At 32.4% G+C, this 15994-nt stretch overlaps 2 protein-coding genes across 2 annotated transcripts; one reads left to right on the top strand and one right to left on the bottom strand.

Annotated features, from left to right (window-relative positions):
* Window positions 1-817: 817 nt before the first annotated feature.
* Window positions 818-4480, top strand: LOC133831709 (uncharacterized). Its single transcript, XM_062262104.1, has 4 exons — window positions 818-1099; window positions 1253-1335; window positions 4015-4070; window positions 4173-4480. Exons 1-4 carry the CDS (start codon window positions 928-930, stop codon window positions 4249-4251), a joined length of 390 nt encoding a protein of 129 aa, XP_062118088.1. The 5' UTR covers window positions 818-927; the 3' UTR covers window positions 4252-4480.
* Window positions 4481-5036: 556 nt separating this feature from the next.
* Window positions 5037-12223, bottom strand: LOC133831708 (uncharacterized). Its single transcript, XM_062262103.1, has 7 exons — window positions 11446-12223; window positions 9433-9471; window positions 9275-9345; window positions 6807-6871; window positions 6357-6446; window positions 6022-6114; window positions 5037-5875 (listed from the first exon to the last, which is right to left on the bottom strand). The coding sequence occupies exons 1-7, from the start codon at window positions 11922-11924 to the stop codon at window positions 5465-5467; spliced, it is 1248 nt and encodes a 415-aa protein (XP_062118087.1). The 5' UTR covers window positions 11925-12223; the 3' UTR covers window positions 5037-5464.
* Between the last annotated feature and the right edge of the window lie 3771 nt (window positions 12224-15994).

The raw sequence follows: 15994 nt of genomic DNA, 5'->3' as shown, positions 1-15994 counted from the left end.
TAAGTGGTAGAAAACTATGAGAAGAAATGAGTTCATTAGAGCACTTACATTGGGTGCTCTACTCTATTATTTAAAATACATCATCAAAACACACTTTTTTCTATTTTACCTCTAAGTTTTACATTATACCATATATCAGCTTCTTTATATATTTCTTTACATCATTTAAATATTATATCTTTAATCATATTTTATTACTTAAAGTAAAATAAAAAAATTAAAAAAATAATAATAATAAATATATACTAAATAGAAAAAAAAAAGTTATAAAAAAAATATTAAAATATTATATAAAATATATGTAAATATTATATAATATAGGTATAAAGGAGCTGATGGAAGATGTTTTTATAAGTTTTAGCTAAATATTATAAGGAAAATGTATTATAAAATATATCACAAAAACATACATTTTTATAATTTAACTCAAAACTTTTATATTATACCATACATCTGCTTCTTTACATTATTTATATATTATATTTTTAAAAATATTTTATTCATGTTAAGAAATAAAATAATTAAACATAATAGTATCAACTCATATATATATATAAATTTATAAAAAAATAATAAAATATTTATAACTTGATAAATAATATTTTACTACATATAAAAAAATACTATTTATTTAGATAAAAAAATATAATTTTACTTCTGTCATCAGGCTACTTAATTATTTTTCAGTATATTATAAAGAATAACACAGATAAATAAAGATGTACACGAATGTAAATGGGATATTCCCGTAAATAAATAGTGAACTGACACGTGTCGCAATGGCTGGGTTTAGAACTAATAAATACTAGACTTGCCTTGCACGTTGAGCTGAGCCAAGCCAAGAATCAGACTCAGTCCGAAGAGAGATCCGAACAAGAATCCCAAGAAAGAGAGAAAGAAGATTTCGAACTCCGAAGAAGGACGGTAATGGCGCTTCAATGGATGATTCTGACCTACGTGGTGGCAGCGGAGGCCGTTTTGGCCATTCTCTTAACTCTTCCTTATCCTAAGCTCCTCAAGAACCGCTTCGTCTCTTTGATCTCTCTCATACTCCAACCTTGCCTCTTCATCGTTCCCTTCGCCGGTTTCCAGCTCCTAGGTATCTCTTTTTCATTTCTCTGGAAAACCTCTTGCACTATTTTACTCTGTTTGGCATCCGAGAAAATTTTGGAATTTGATTGGATCTATTTGCTTTAAGGCAATTGTAGGGTTAGGAATTGAGGTCTGTGTGCTTTTTTGTTTTTGAGTGCAGATATCTATTGGAAGCAAGAGCATCGCTTGATGTGCACATCTGATATCTGTACGGCTACTGAGAGAGATCGCTTCGAAAAAACTGTGAGTTTTACGACATTTCTCTGACATCCAATTTTTGTTTGAAGTTTCAATTTTAGTTTAGTAACCTTGAACTAGAGAATGTTTGTACCCAATTTTGATAGGAGAATCAAGGTAGAGGAAGTTACGAGTGGTTTAATTGATTTAGTGGAAAAGGGACTCTGAGATTGTCTAAAAGTGTTAAATAAGGGAAAAAAAAAGTTTGATGTTTTAACAACTTTATGATTTGAGCTTGTCTTAAGTTTTGTTGAAAGTTCTGTAAAAAGAAATTCATATTTATAACTCTTGTTTAATTAATTGATGCCTGTGCATGAACAAAATTATTGATGTAAAATGATTATAGAAGATCACTGTCACCTCAATTACTACAAAATACACCGATCTCTTCACTGATCAGAAAATAAAATATTTTGTTTTAAGGATCCAAAGTAATAAACAGCTAAGACACCAGAAACAGAAACATTCCATAGATTCCTCTTTCTTCCATTAGTACCATTAAATCCCAATCCTTCCTGACAAATCTCCTAGCAATTGTGAGGCCTAACCTTGGATACACCAAATTGCTTAAGCATTCAATATCAAATATGTGTAGCAAAGAGACAGTGCAAGAATAGATTCCATTATTCGAACTGGAGAGACTGTTAAATGGTTTATGCTTTTGTAGAATCATCTGACTATTCAACTTGCTCAAAACCTGCAGCCAACTAAAAAATTTTAACCTTCAAGGAGTAATTCATTTCCAAATAAAAGAATTAGATGGAAAAGGAAGAGGACCTTCAATTGCAACAAGCTTTGTAAAGACAGAGACAAGAGAACAATTCAGACCCTTCTATCTTCTTAATTCTGTTATCAACAGCTGAAATACAAAAATGAACCCAATCTGACAGCATAATGGGACCTGACACCTGCACCAGTTCCCTTGTTTAGATTCCTGAATTCTGAGAAGTCTAGGATCCCAACAAAAGCCACCATTTCTGAGGAAAGAGTTGCAATGTCTAGGATGAAAGGCTGGCATTATGGGAAGCCATCACTCTATAGGTTAAGAGGAAATCAATCAACGAGAGCAGGCTCTCTGACCCAAAATGCTTTCACAAACTATGAATCTTGCTTTAAAATTCATCAATGCAGCATGAAATAAGTCTTCTAGGAGCCTCAAGGTATCCCGACCATTTGGTTTAAGGCCAGAGGTACTTTTAGTGACCATAACCTTAGACTACTATGTTGCTTAGGTGATCTTCACAACAACTCCATAATCAAAGCCTTGTTATGATTTATTATGTGATAAACCTTTCATTAAATACACATATTAGGCATAGAAAAGAAAGTGGGTGACATGGACAGTCAGCCCTTAGTTTTTTAGAGGACTTTGTTGTGTAATTTACTTGTAGTTTTGGTGGCTGATTAGTATAAATAGGACAGACACATGTTGGGGAGGATTATTGGGGTTCGGGAAGTGAGTTGGGGAGAAAGACCAGGCTCTCGAAATCCTGGACTGTTGGAATTTAGTTGAAGGTTCTTGGACAGTTTGGGTGTTCTTGTACAGGAGCTACTATTTTTAATAAAACAGTGATTATTTACTAAGGCCCTCTTTGGTTGGGGGAAAGGAAAGTAATGGAATGGAAATGAATCCATTTTCATTCCTTTCCTTTGTTTGGTTACAAACTAAAGTGTTGGAATGGAAGGAAAGGGCATTCCAATACATCACAAAAAAAAAAAATTTATCAATTTTTTTTATTAATTTTAAATTTTATTCCATTCTCATTCTTATTTCCCTGTTTTCATTATTCCCAACCAAACGGGTCTTAAGTTTCTTTTTCTTTTTCTTATTATTCTGGTGTGTGTGTCTTGATCCTAGCACTGTGTTACTGATGTCTAAATCACCAAGCCTTTTGGTTTAGAAACAATATCCCACCCAACATGATGATCACTACTAAACTCATCACAACTCGCAAAAAATTATCATCCTCCTTTCAATTTTTTTTTTTTTTCAAGAGAGTGAATACAATTCTTCACATTTATTTTGTGAGCATCTTTACACAAAGAGCTGGTGGTCTCTATCAATTTTCTTTTTAAATTTTTTTATTTATTTTATGAAAACTAGTAGGATGTTATTTAGCTCATTTAAGGGGTTTTTTTTAATGAATAGTTTGCTTGTTTTGGCCTCTTGTATTTGCTGGTCTTTTCTTTTCTCTCATAAAATTATGTTTATTATTTGAATCATTTGCAAGAATGGTCTAATTACAACCGTGAGGTTATGATTAGAAAGTAGGATAAAATTGGATAATTTTTGTCATATGAATTGTTGACCTAATTCAACCACCTAATTAATCTACTTAACATATGATTATTTAGTTCCATTGAGAAACTTGAGATAATTCTATGATCCCATCCAAATCTCTTATCTTCGTATACATCACTGACAAGGCTAAAATTTTCCTTTTATATCCAACTTTCCCATAATTTATTGTTCACAATTGATAATTTCTCATATTTTTTCCCATTAGTTTTTTTTAATCCAATCCAATACTATCCTCCCCATCAAACGAAGCTTCAAAGTGCAATATTGGGTATTAGGAATAGGAGGCAGTAGATGGGGTTTCTTATCTTAGTATACAACCTATAACTTTTTCTTACAAGTTTTTATTTTCGATTACTCCTAACGGCGGTCCTCATAATGCACAGACCTACAAAGCTCAAAGGAACGTAATTCTCTGCGCCGCTGCAGTTATTCTTTATTGGTATGTCAAAGAGCATTCTACTGCTGCTCTCTTGAAAAACTTTGTTCACTTTGTTGTAAAATCCAATGCTTTAATGATGTTTGTTTCCGGGTGTCGTCGCAGGTGCCTTTACCGCATTTGCAAGTATAACAAAGATATTCAAGCCTTGGAGCAGGTGGAGAAGAGGTACAAGGATCAGTAAGGTTCCTGAGTTATATTATAAATTAGATGCAGTTGATTAAACTCTGTTTTTTTGGATAGAGCTGCGTAGGGTGTACTATCTACAGTCTACTTTTGTGTTTAAGCTCCTCAAAGTTTATGATTTCCTTTCTTGGTCTAGACTGTGATACAACTCCGATTGAGTAGAGATCTGCTTTTGTAATTTGATATAACTTTTATTGACATTTAAATATAAAACTACTTTTCAGAATTCTTTTTTTGATAGAATTCCATACCATAACAGATTTTCCAACAAAAACCGGGCTTCTTTTTAGAGCTCAGTATTGAAAATATGTGGATCTAGAAATTCATTTATAACAATTGAACATTTTCAAATTATTTCTTTTTAAGAACCAAAAATATTTGTGCCAAAATAATCGATGACAGGTTTTTTTTTTTTTTTTTTATTCCTGTCACTACAACTAAATTGGTAATTGTCCTATTTATTTCTAGGTTTTAACATATATGCCTTTGAATTTTACCATGTTTAACAATTTAGTTCCTAAGATTTATTTTTTATTTTTTTGGGAATGAAGTCGTTGAATTTCATAAACAGAAACAATTGAATACTTATTGTTTAATTTTTCACAAAATTATTAATTTTTTTAATACAATATAATGTCAAAAAAATTCATAAAAAATTTGAATTTTGTTAAACAATTAAACTCAAAGGACTTAATTACTTTTGTTTCTGGAATTCAAAGACTTATTTGCCATATTTTTTCCTCTAGACAAACTATTGATGCTAATTTTCTTTTCAATCTCAAATAATAATAATAATAATAAGCATTGTTTTCATGTACTAGTGATAATCTCCAATGGAGTCCAAATCTTTATACAACATGAGTAAAATACATCAATTCTCAAGCAGAAATTGATCTATCCATCCATCTTTCAATCTCTTGATTAGATGGAAAAGGAAAAATGGGCCACTCACTACCTCCTTCACATTTGCAATTTTCATCAAGAATCCTGAGAAAATTCAATTTTTCAACATTCAATTTTTTTTTTCTTTCCATTTTTGGGAGAAAACCATGAAAAAGAAAAAGGAAATAAACGTTCAACCAAAATAAATAAGTTGTCGTTTTCCAATTCTCCCGCTGGTTAGAGAAACTCCCAAACAATGTTTTTATTTTCATTTAGTTTTTTTGTTTTTTATTTAATGTTTTTTTTCTCCTCCTTCCTAACTGCACTGCCTAGAGTTTTTGAAGTCTCTGATTCAACCACTCAATTATATCCTCCATTATTTCTTGCCTCTCTGGTTCGAAAAGGAGATCGTGTAATAGGCCGTCGAACAACTTGATGTCTTTGTCTGCTGAGGCAGCTTCTTCGTACAGTTTCTGAGAAGCTTCAGGGTCGGTAATGGTGTCGGCTTTGCCATGGAGAACTAGAAAGGGCACTCTCAGTTTTCTCAGATTCTGCTGCAAGTAAGAAGTAATTTTGAGAATCTCGTAACCGGTTCGCACCCTAATGGACCCGGTGTACACCAATGGATCCGAATACTTGGCCTCTAAAGCCTCGGGATCACGAGAGACTGGCGTGCCCTTTTTGTTTGCTGCACTAACTTGGTATCTAGGTAGCAAAAATGAGACAATGGGAGCAAGAATCTGCCATATGTTTTGAATTTAAGATCAGACGAGAGACAGCATTGCAAATTTGATCTAATGACTTTTTTTTAGGTATTTGGTTTTGTAATTTGACACTGAAAAGTCTTTTAATGCAATGACTATAACTGATCATTGCGGATTCTCACCACGAAAATTGGATGGGATGGCTGTACTCCAACCGCAGGCGATGTCAGCACGACGCCAGCTACATTGGCTTCCACTTTAGGGTCAAGCATTGCCTAAAATCACACATGCAAAGTAACGTAAGTTGTTGAATAGCATAACTGAAGGTTCTATTTTTATAATTTACCAAATGATTACAAGTTGTTGGAACAAAAGCACAATCTGTTATAATAGTTTTTATCTCAGTTGAGACAGATTAACCAACTGTTATAACAGAATGTATCACAACGATAAATAAAACTGATAATCACAACCGACAACCGACTTGTGTAGTGTGAATGGTAACAACAAAATTTACCTTAAGTAGAATGGCTCCGCCAGTCGAATGTCCAAAGCAGAAACACCGTAGCCCGTGATTTTCAGCTACAACCTTCTCAATGAAAGATTTCTGCATAAAATAATAAGATATTATTAGTGAATGAAATTATACAAAAATGACATTTTTTTATTTATTTATTTTTTTTTTTTTGTAATTTTGCATTCTGGACTACTTTTTATAATTTTGTGCAAAATAACATTTATCTAAAATTCGACCAGTTGTCTAAAGTTTTCGACCAGATGTTTAAAATTTTCGACCGGCTGTTTGAATTTTTCGACCACATGTGTAAATTATGAGAGATTATATTGTAAAATATTATTAAAACTAAGCTAGAATGCAAAATGATTTTAAAAAATAGGTCATTTTGCCGAGAGACTCGTTATTAATTAGCTAGTTTATATCTCAGTGTGAACCTTGAGTAATACATACCGAATCGGCAACAGCATAGTCAAGAGAAGGAACATATGCATGAAGTCCATCACTCCCACCATGACCTACATGAGAATGTAAAGATAAATTGATTAGATGAGAAGTAATATTTTGATTGCTGACTAACAATGAAACTATTGAGTGAAATATGAATAACTGAAAGTTCACTACTTTCTTGTTGCAAGTAGCATTAGAATTTTCACTCAACCACACTCTCTTTTTCAAAACAAAACATAATCACTCATTTACATCCTTTTTCAAAGCAAAGTAAGAAAAGTATTCCTTAATGCAAACAAAACCATGCTTAGGTTTTCTATATTGTCCGAAGCCAAAAAAGCTATAATCGAAAGCCAGCTTACTTATTAACAGGAGCTTGGCAAGTTACTTTTATTTAGCACCAATGCAGCCCAAATATTGAATCCCTGCAACATCCAAATCTAGATGTTGGAGAATATTGATTTATGAACTATGTCATTACTCTAAACAAAAATAAATTCTCTCTTCTATAATAAAATCTGTGACTAAAGGAGACAATAAAGTGATTTCAACATAAAATGCAGTTACATGATATTTTATGCAGTTACATGATATTTTATGTATGCAGATTCTTGTTAAGAAACTGCAAATATTTAGCTGATTCTTTCTATCTGTGTTTTGCATGATTTTCTACTCTTTCTGGTTATTAACTCTCATACGGATCCCATTAACATACTAACCTACAAAAGCAATTCAGACTCAAAATACTTGGAATACCACATGTAATGAATTTGACCAAACAATAACTAAATATCTTGAATTCAACTTTGGCTAATAAAACATATCCCCAATCCCCCGATTTCTTCATGTCGAAACACAAAATTCATAATGAAAGCTCGATATGAAATGAATCTTGTTGTTGAGCTTTGGCTAAATGAGAAAAGTTGACTGAAGAAGTATACTTCTCTTTCTCAGCCTGCATATAATGCCAAGACAGAAAATATAGTCTCTTTTTCTTGTCTTTCCTAAATTTTCTATTTCAGTTTCTTTTGTCTTTCCTGAATTTTCTATTTGAGTTTATCTTTACTTTATAGGGTATCATCAAGACTCCATGACTCCTATTTTTGCTCCTTTGCAAAGGATTAAATAATAAAACTTCAAAGTTGAGTGAAAAGGAGACTCAAAAACTGACAAGCTATAAAGCATGATCGTAGTAGTTAATGAATCTGTGATTCCTCCTAAAATATTGGAAGTTAAATTTACAATTTAGCCCATGAAGTAGGAACAACACTAATGGTAAGCTAGTCAAAATGGCTACAACCTCAGTGGGAGCTAGATGGAAATGGAATATATAGAACTCGATGATCGATATACTAAGTAGTCTAGGGCGGTTAGCATACTCAACGGGCACATTGCACAAATAGCAGGCTAGTCAAAATGGCTACAACCTCAGTGGGAGCTAGATGGAAATGGAATATATAGAACTCGATGATCGACATGCTAAGTAGTCTAGGGCGGTTAGCATACTCAACGGGCACATTGCACAAATAGCAGGCTAGTCAAAATGGCTACAACCTCAGTGGGAGCTAGATGGAAATGGAATATATAGAACTCGATGATCGATATACTAAGTAGTCTAGGGCGGTTAGCATACTCAACGGGCACATTGCACAAATAGCAGGCTAGTCAAAATGGCTACAACCTCAGTGGGAGCTAGATGGAAATGGAATATATAGAACTCGATGATCGATATACTAAGTAGTCTAGGGCGGTTAGCATACTCAACGGGCACATTGCACAAATAGCAGGCTAGTCAAAATGGCTACAACCTCAGTGGGAGCTAGATGGAAATGGAATATATAGAACTCGATGATCGATATACTAAGTAGTCTAGGGCGGTTAGCATACTCAACAAGCACATTGCACAAATAGCAGGCTAGTCAAAATGGCTACAACCTCAGTGGGAGCTAGATGGAAATGGAATATATAGAACTCGATGATCGATATACTAAGTAGTCTAGGGCGGTTAGCATACTCAACGGGCACATTGCACAAATAGCAGGCTAGTCAAAATGGCTACAACCTCAGTGGGAGCTAGATGGAAATGGAATATATAGAACACGATGATCGATATGCTAAGTAGTCTAGGGTGGTTAGCATACTCAACGAGCACATTGCACAAATAGTAGGCTAGTCAAAATGGCTACAACCTCGGTGAGAGCTAGATGGAAATGGAATATATAGAACACGATGATCGATATGCTAAGTAGTCTAGGGCGGTTAGCATACTCAACGAGCACATTGCACAAATAGTAGGCTAGTCAAAATGGCTACAACCTCGGTGAGAGCTAGATGGAAATGGAATATATAGAACACGATGATCGATATGCTAAGTAGTCTAGGGCGGTTAGCATACTCAACCAGCACATACAGACAAGTCTGGCTTAGTAGCAACTAACAATTAGCAAGTGAAAATGATTTCAAAAACTTACCAATCCAGTCCATTCCATAGACCTTGTAGCCATGGGAATTCAGCTGCTTTGCAAAATCACTGTATCTACCACTGTTGAAGAAAATGTAGAAGACTATTAACAAACAAATCATCAAATATAAAATCAACTGAAAATATATATATGGTCAACCGACAAACCTGTGCTCATTCAGGCCGTGCAAAATAATAACCAGGCCCCTGCAAAAGGTAGATATATATATTCAGAAAAATGTTAGATGAAGAAGAATTTCCAAATTGGCGTGCCAAATGAACTAATTTATTTAAGAAGTTGAAATGCACATTAAGTTTTCTTTTAGTACTTAATGCTGGACCCAAGCATTTTAGTTATCTCTAGACTCTAGGACTGTTGTTGAACTAGATTGTACACATTAATTAAGTTCCAACCATGTCAGTGGAGACTTTACTAATAAATGCCCAACATTATCATTTTATATAAAATTTAAATGCCAACCCAGAAAATAAGATCTTGTACTCTGTAATAAAAGTAAGAGCTTTGATTGAAGCATTAAAGAAAATTAGAGCTGAAAGTATTTTTCTTTCTCCACACGTTCTTACCTTTTTTAGTTAATAAGTTTGTTCAAAAGTCAAAGTAACATAATATGCATCATAAAATAGAAATTTTTTTTTGCCTAGTCCTAGTATTTTTTTTGTTTAGACATATTTAATTTGCTCTAACAATTCAAGACAGAAGCCTAATAAAACTAGCAAAGAACAGTAGAGACTAGATAGAGGGGACCCAACCATGAAATTATGACTTAAGATATATAGCTAAGAAGAAAGAAAGAAAGAAATGGCTCAATTTACTAGTGATTTCAAAATCTTGGGGCTCGGTCCTGTAACAGGAACTTGGATATGATATGTGCCAAGTATGCACGTTGGTATCTTATGCGAATATCGTGTCATTGATGATAGAAACAAAAATCATATGTACTGATACTTTGTCTCTGATAAGACCCTAGTATATGTTAAAATATGTTTTTATATGTATATAAATATATCTGTATATATGAATATTGAGTGAATATAGACCATTTTTTAACTTTACCTTGGAATAACTTTTTGATTTTTTTTTGTTTGTAAAATAATGATATCTCTATGTAAATGTTTAGAGTGAGACAAAATTGATGAATTAGGACACAAACTTCATTGATAGATGTACATATTAATAGGTAAACTACTTAAATATACAAACGGATAATGAACTAAATATACAAATTGGTAACTATATTTGGTAGGATGGATGGAGAGTTGAAGAAGAACAAGAAGTATTATGATAATTGTTTTCTTTTATGTTGTTCGGTATTAAAGATTGAGTTCAAAAGATGGAGAACAAATTAATAGTTAAAATTAATATTTTATTTTTTTAATATAAATATTTATTATTTTTTATAAAGGACATATATATACCATTTATATAGTATTTTTTGTCTTTTTCTTTGATATTTTAAAAGTATTGGATTTTTAAGCTTGAGAGAGACTATTCTTTTCCTTGCTCTTTTCTTTATATCAAACAAAAAAAAACATACACGAGAGCAACTATCATTTTCATTCTTCTTAAACTCTCCAATCTTAATCTCTTTCTTTTTGACCAATTAATTTCTTCGCTATGAATGATTAACTCTTATATAATATGAGAAGAGATGAAGAGAGCATCAAGAATTTAAATTTATGAATGGGAAAAATTATCAAAACAAATAGTAAAGACAACCTAATCTTAGGACATGACTAAAGGTGAAGATAAACTTAAATTAAAATATTAAAATATGTCAAACCTAATATTAATCAAAACTATAAGTCCTTCTAGATATGCTTCCACAGTAGAAACTATTTTGCTTCACACTCATCTGTATATAAAAAATTATAAATAAAATTATATTAAATTGCTAAAGTCCTTTTCAGGATGGGAATATTAGTTAGCTTAAACCTTAAGAAGAAGAAATTGAGTTTGAGAAAACCTTATTCTTTAACATAAATAAAATAAAAAAAGAAAACTTTTAGGTTAAGCTTTGTCTGAAATTTCTTGATTTTTTTTGTTATTCCCAAAAAAATATCAAAGCTACGATTCTATTCCTATTTCCTACATTTCTGGACATTAAACCTAATTTAATTAACTAATTAAAACAACAATGGTGGTGGTCGGTGGTGACTAACCTGATCTTAACCGGAGCCGGCGGAGACCACGACTGAGTAAAAACTGTATCACCTCTCGCGGTGACAAAAAGCGAAAAATCCCTAATCGAAACCTCATCATCGTCCTCCTGAAGAACACGCCGAATGGATAAAGCTCTCCTGGCGGCCACCTCGTGGTCCACCGCCACCGCCGTAGCCGCCGCTCGCCTCCACGACACCATCGCCGCCGGAACCCTCACCACCGCCGTCCCCTTCCGATGCGATCCACCGCCAATCTCCTGCTTCTCGTCGTCCTTCTCCGGAGAAGACGACGTCGTTCGCCTCCGACCGCGGAACGGCAAAAGCAAGAGCAAAACAAAAGCGTTGATCAACATCAGAAGGCTCCGCAAGGCGCGTGCGGAGAATATCGCCCTGATCCTACCGCTCGCTCCCGACGTCAGGATCAACGCCGGCGGTGAGCTCGACGCGCCGCTGCCCCTGAACATCAACTCCGCCGCCATTGATTTGCTCTGCTCCTTATTACAGCTAATCCGAGAAAACAAAACAAAGCCAAATTTTCCTTTTTTTTTTTTTTTTTTGTAGTGTCTTAACTTAGCTAATTGCTCTTCTCTTTACTAAAATTAGTTCATAAATATAGAAAATCCAATACGAAAACGATTCTAATTCTAAACAAATTCTCCAACTTTCTTGAGTTTTCAGTCGCTTTCTTCTTTTTCTTTTTCGAAAAATACACACCTTTCGTTCGATTCAATCCAATGTGGTCTTGTTTTTTTCTTTTTCTTTCCAGGCAAACAAACACTAGAAAATATTACATATATATATATACACAGTAGCGTGATGTTCGAGTCTCGCGAAAGATCGGTACGGAAACTCATTTTGTGATTGACACGTGTAATTTGGAAACGATAAAAAGAATTCAGTAATTTTATGTGTGGACACGTGTCTTTTTACTGTAGTTCCACGTGGCCGTATGCGGCGACATAACGTTTTTTTCGTTTGAAAAAGTCGAATCGGATTCCCTTCCCTGATATGACGTATTGTATTATTTTTGGATATGTTTTCGTGATTTGAGGCTCTACCTGCTGCCACGTGTTCGTTGTGGGCCGTTGGATTGTGATTTGTTGACGTGTACGGCCCAACTCAAATATGGGCTGACTTCTGTAATTTGGGCTCATTATGGTCTGTTTTGAATTTTAAGACAATTTAGGAAAATTACAAAAATACCATTTATTTAAAAGAATAATTAAATATTGATATTGATTTACAAAAAATATTAAGTATACATCTTATTTTACAAAGAAATGGATTTAGGCCTTAAAATACATTACTAAAATTCTACTTTCTCTATCTTACATCAAAATTTTACTGATACCGTATATCAACTTCTCTATATATTTTTTTTACATCATTTAAATATTAATAATAAAAAACTAATAAATTGGGAAAGAGAAAGAAAAGAAAGTGAATAAAAAATATTAAAAAAAAATGTTTAAAGGAGCTCCTAAAAATGGGTAGGTGACCATTTGGTACCTTGTGTTTTTGTAAAATATCATTTTGGTACTGTATTTACAATAATGCTCATTTAGTACCTTATATATTTATAACGGATATATTTGGTACTTTGTATTTTTAAATTTGACATATTTGGTACCTTATATATTGAAATCGTACATATTTGTTACTCTACACTTGTCAACTTAAAATGTAGAACGAATAAACAATAGGAACTATGGCACAGATGAATAATATAGTCAAACAACATGAATTTTACGTGGTTCAGCAGTTAACTCTGCCTAGTCCACGAGTCAATTTTATTTAGACTTGGGAGCTTTCTGGTTTCTTCTCAGAGAATAATTGCTCAGAGATTATTTGCAGAAAATATCTTTCCATCCCCTACAAAATGATGCTTTCTTCTCTAGTTATAGAGGAGATCTCAGAATCCAATCCCACACGTTTTGGGAAGTTATTCTGTAAATTAATAAATTTAATTACATTAAATTTTGTAACTCCTATATACAAAGAAACGTCCCCTGAAGACCAGAAGGCGTATAATAGACTTGCTAATATCCCTTTAATGTTGGGATGTTACAATAATAAATATCTGTAATTGTAGGAGACACGTTACTTCAGATGACTCATCAAGCCTTCGAGGTCATCAACCAACATTCTATCAACCAAGGTCTACAGGCAAGTTGCAAAGTGACCTTCTTACTCCGAGACTTGTTTGGAGCAAACAAATTCCATCGAGGCTGTAACATTTCGAGCTCGTAGCCCTTTAAGCTCGGGTCGCCCAGTCTGAAGGCACTCGACAACGGATGTATCCCGGTGCTATGTTCCTTCGAGCTTAAAAACAATTTCGAACTTATGTGTCTTCGAGCTTGCCGTCTTGCCTCGAGGGTTTTACAATCGGACCTTGAATATGCTTTTATATTCCGAGCTCACACTTGACGAGATCAGATTTCGAGGTCATAATCTCACATCTCAAAATTTGGGAGTAACAACACTCAAATTTGATAAATTAAAATTTGCCAATTTAATAAAACCGTTCTCAATTATATGAGTTCCAAATTCAAATTTAATTATTAAATTTCATATAATTGATAGCAGTTTGGTCATATTGTGAAAATTTTATTTATCAAATCTGAGTCTAGGGTACTAAAAATATATAATTTTAAAATATAGGGTATCATATAAGCATTATTAAAAAAATAGGGTACTAAAACAATACTTTACAAAAACACGTAGTACCAAATGAGTCAATTCCCCTTAAAAATCTATAAATGTTGAGATGAAAATAAAAAATATAAATAAACTTTGTATTAGAGAATTGATTTAAATGAGCTATTGGATGACAATTTTAACTATTATCTCTATAATTATAGAGAATTCTCCATTTTAGATGAGCTATTGGGAATGCTCTTAGTTAACAAAGAAAAAAAAATTAAAGCTGCACTTTTTTTTTCTTCATGTTTTTGTAAATGACATTTTTGAAAACAATTACCTCCTAATGTTTTTGTAAATAACATTTCTATAATTAGTTTTTAACTAAGAATAATTTTTGCAAGCAAAATTTATAGAACTAAATTTCTTAATTAAAAATATATTTTAGAAACTAACATTTACAAAATATTAATTTTGAAACTTAGAAATATATTTGTAAGTAATATTTATAGATCTAATTTATAGAGTGTCGATGGCCAACATTGAACTAGGCATGGCAAAATGGGATGGGGCGGGGCCTCGACCCGACGGAGCATCTTTGCCCTGGTAAAAATGGGGCCCCGCCTCGAAAACTTTTGTTTTTATACTCTAACCAAATTATCTCATGCTACTTATATACATAGTACGTAAAATTGACATTTTATATGTGGTTTAGAATATCATTAATTATATATAAACTAAAAAAAATTATAAATATTGAAAAATATATTTTATATAATTCATCCTTATTTTTGTATTTATTTTGTAAATTTTAAAATAAAAAAATATAATATAATATTTGATGGTGTAGTTGATATGAAGTGTAAAATATAAAGATTACAATAAAAATAATAATATTTAGGCTCAGAGAAAATTCTAAAATTATAATTTAATATTTCTAAAAAAAAGTTAAATGGGGCGTGGCAGATCCGCCCCGATTAAGCCGGGGCGGAGCAGGGCAAAATGTTTACGGGGTGGGGTAGACGCCCCATTTACATGCCTGTATTGATCCTGTGATGATTGTTCATGAAAATGATTGGAAAAAAAATTGTATTATTTGTATATTTTATTTTTAAATTAATATTTCATAAATTTGATACTTGGGATTGTATTACACCTACGTGTCTTTTATTTGATTATTTATTTTAATTTTTTAACAAATTTAATATTAATTGTTTCTTTTATTAAAACATTCAAATTTTTAATGAGGTGCATATTTATAATTTTTTTTACTTTTTTAATATAAAAGAGTGTACAAATCAAACCTAATATAGAAAATATATGAAGTGGTTATAAAGAAATGTATTTTATTTATTTATGAAATATGATGCATTTAATTTGGGATGTATTTATATACTTAAGGGTGTAAAATATAATCTAGTAATATGATACTAAAATAATATATTCTTTTAAAAATTGATTAAAAAAACATTTGTTTGGTAATTTGTGAAATAAATAGATTAAATTAAAATGTTAATACTATAAAACAAACGAATATTTAATTTAACCAAAAATATATTGGACTATTGTTAAATATTCTATCTCTCTTGATATTTTATTGAGGTTGTCTTAAATAAAGCTGTAATTTAGCTGCTCTGGTACAACAATTGATGTAAACGGGATAGGAAATTAGCGAGGAGTACTCTCTTGTCCCCATTCTCGTTTACTATTTTAATCACCCTCCTCACCCATCCTTACTTATTTCCCATAGAGAGGAGGCGGGGATTCCCTATTGGGACGAGGAATCTTCACGAGGCTCAATTTAATTTTTATAAAACAAATAGAAAAAGTATATGACATAACAAATTAGTATATTAGATATTATCTAAAAAGGAATTAAAATCTTTAAAAGTTACTAATATGATACAAA

This window comes from Humulus lupulus, chromosome 4, assembly GCF_963169125.1.
Source record: "Humulus lupulus chromosome 4, drHumLupu1.1, whole genome shotgun sequence".
Lineage (NCBI taxonomy): Eukaryota > Viridiplantae > Streptophyta > Magnoliopsida > Rosales > Cannabaceae > Humulus > Humulus lupulus.
Note: the sequence above shows the minus strand (reverse complement) of the source record. Positions and strands in the feature narration are given on the sequence as shown.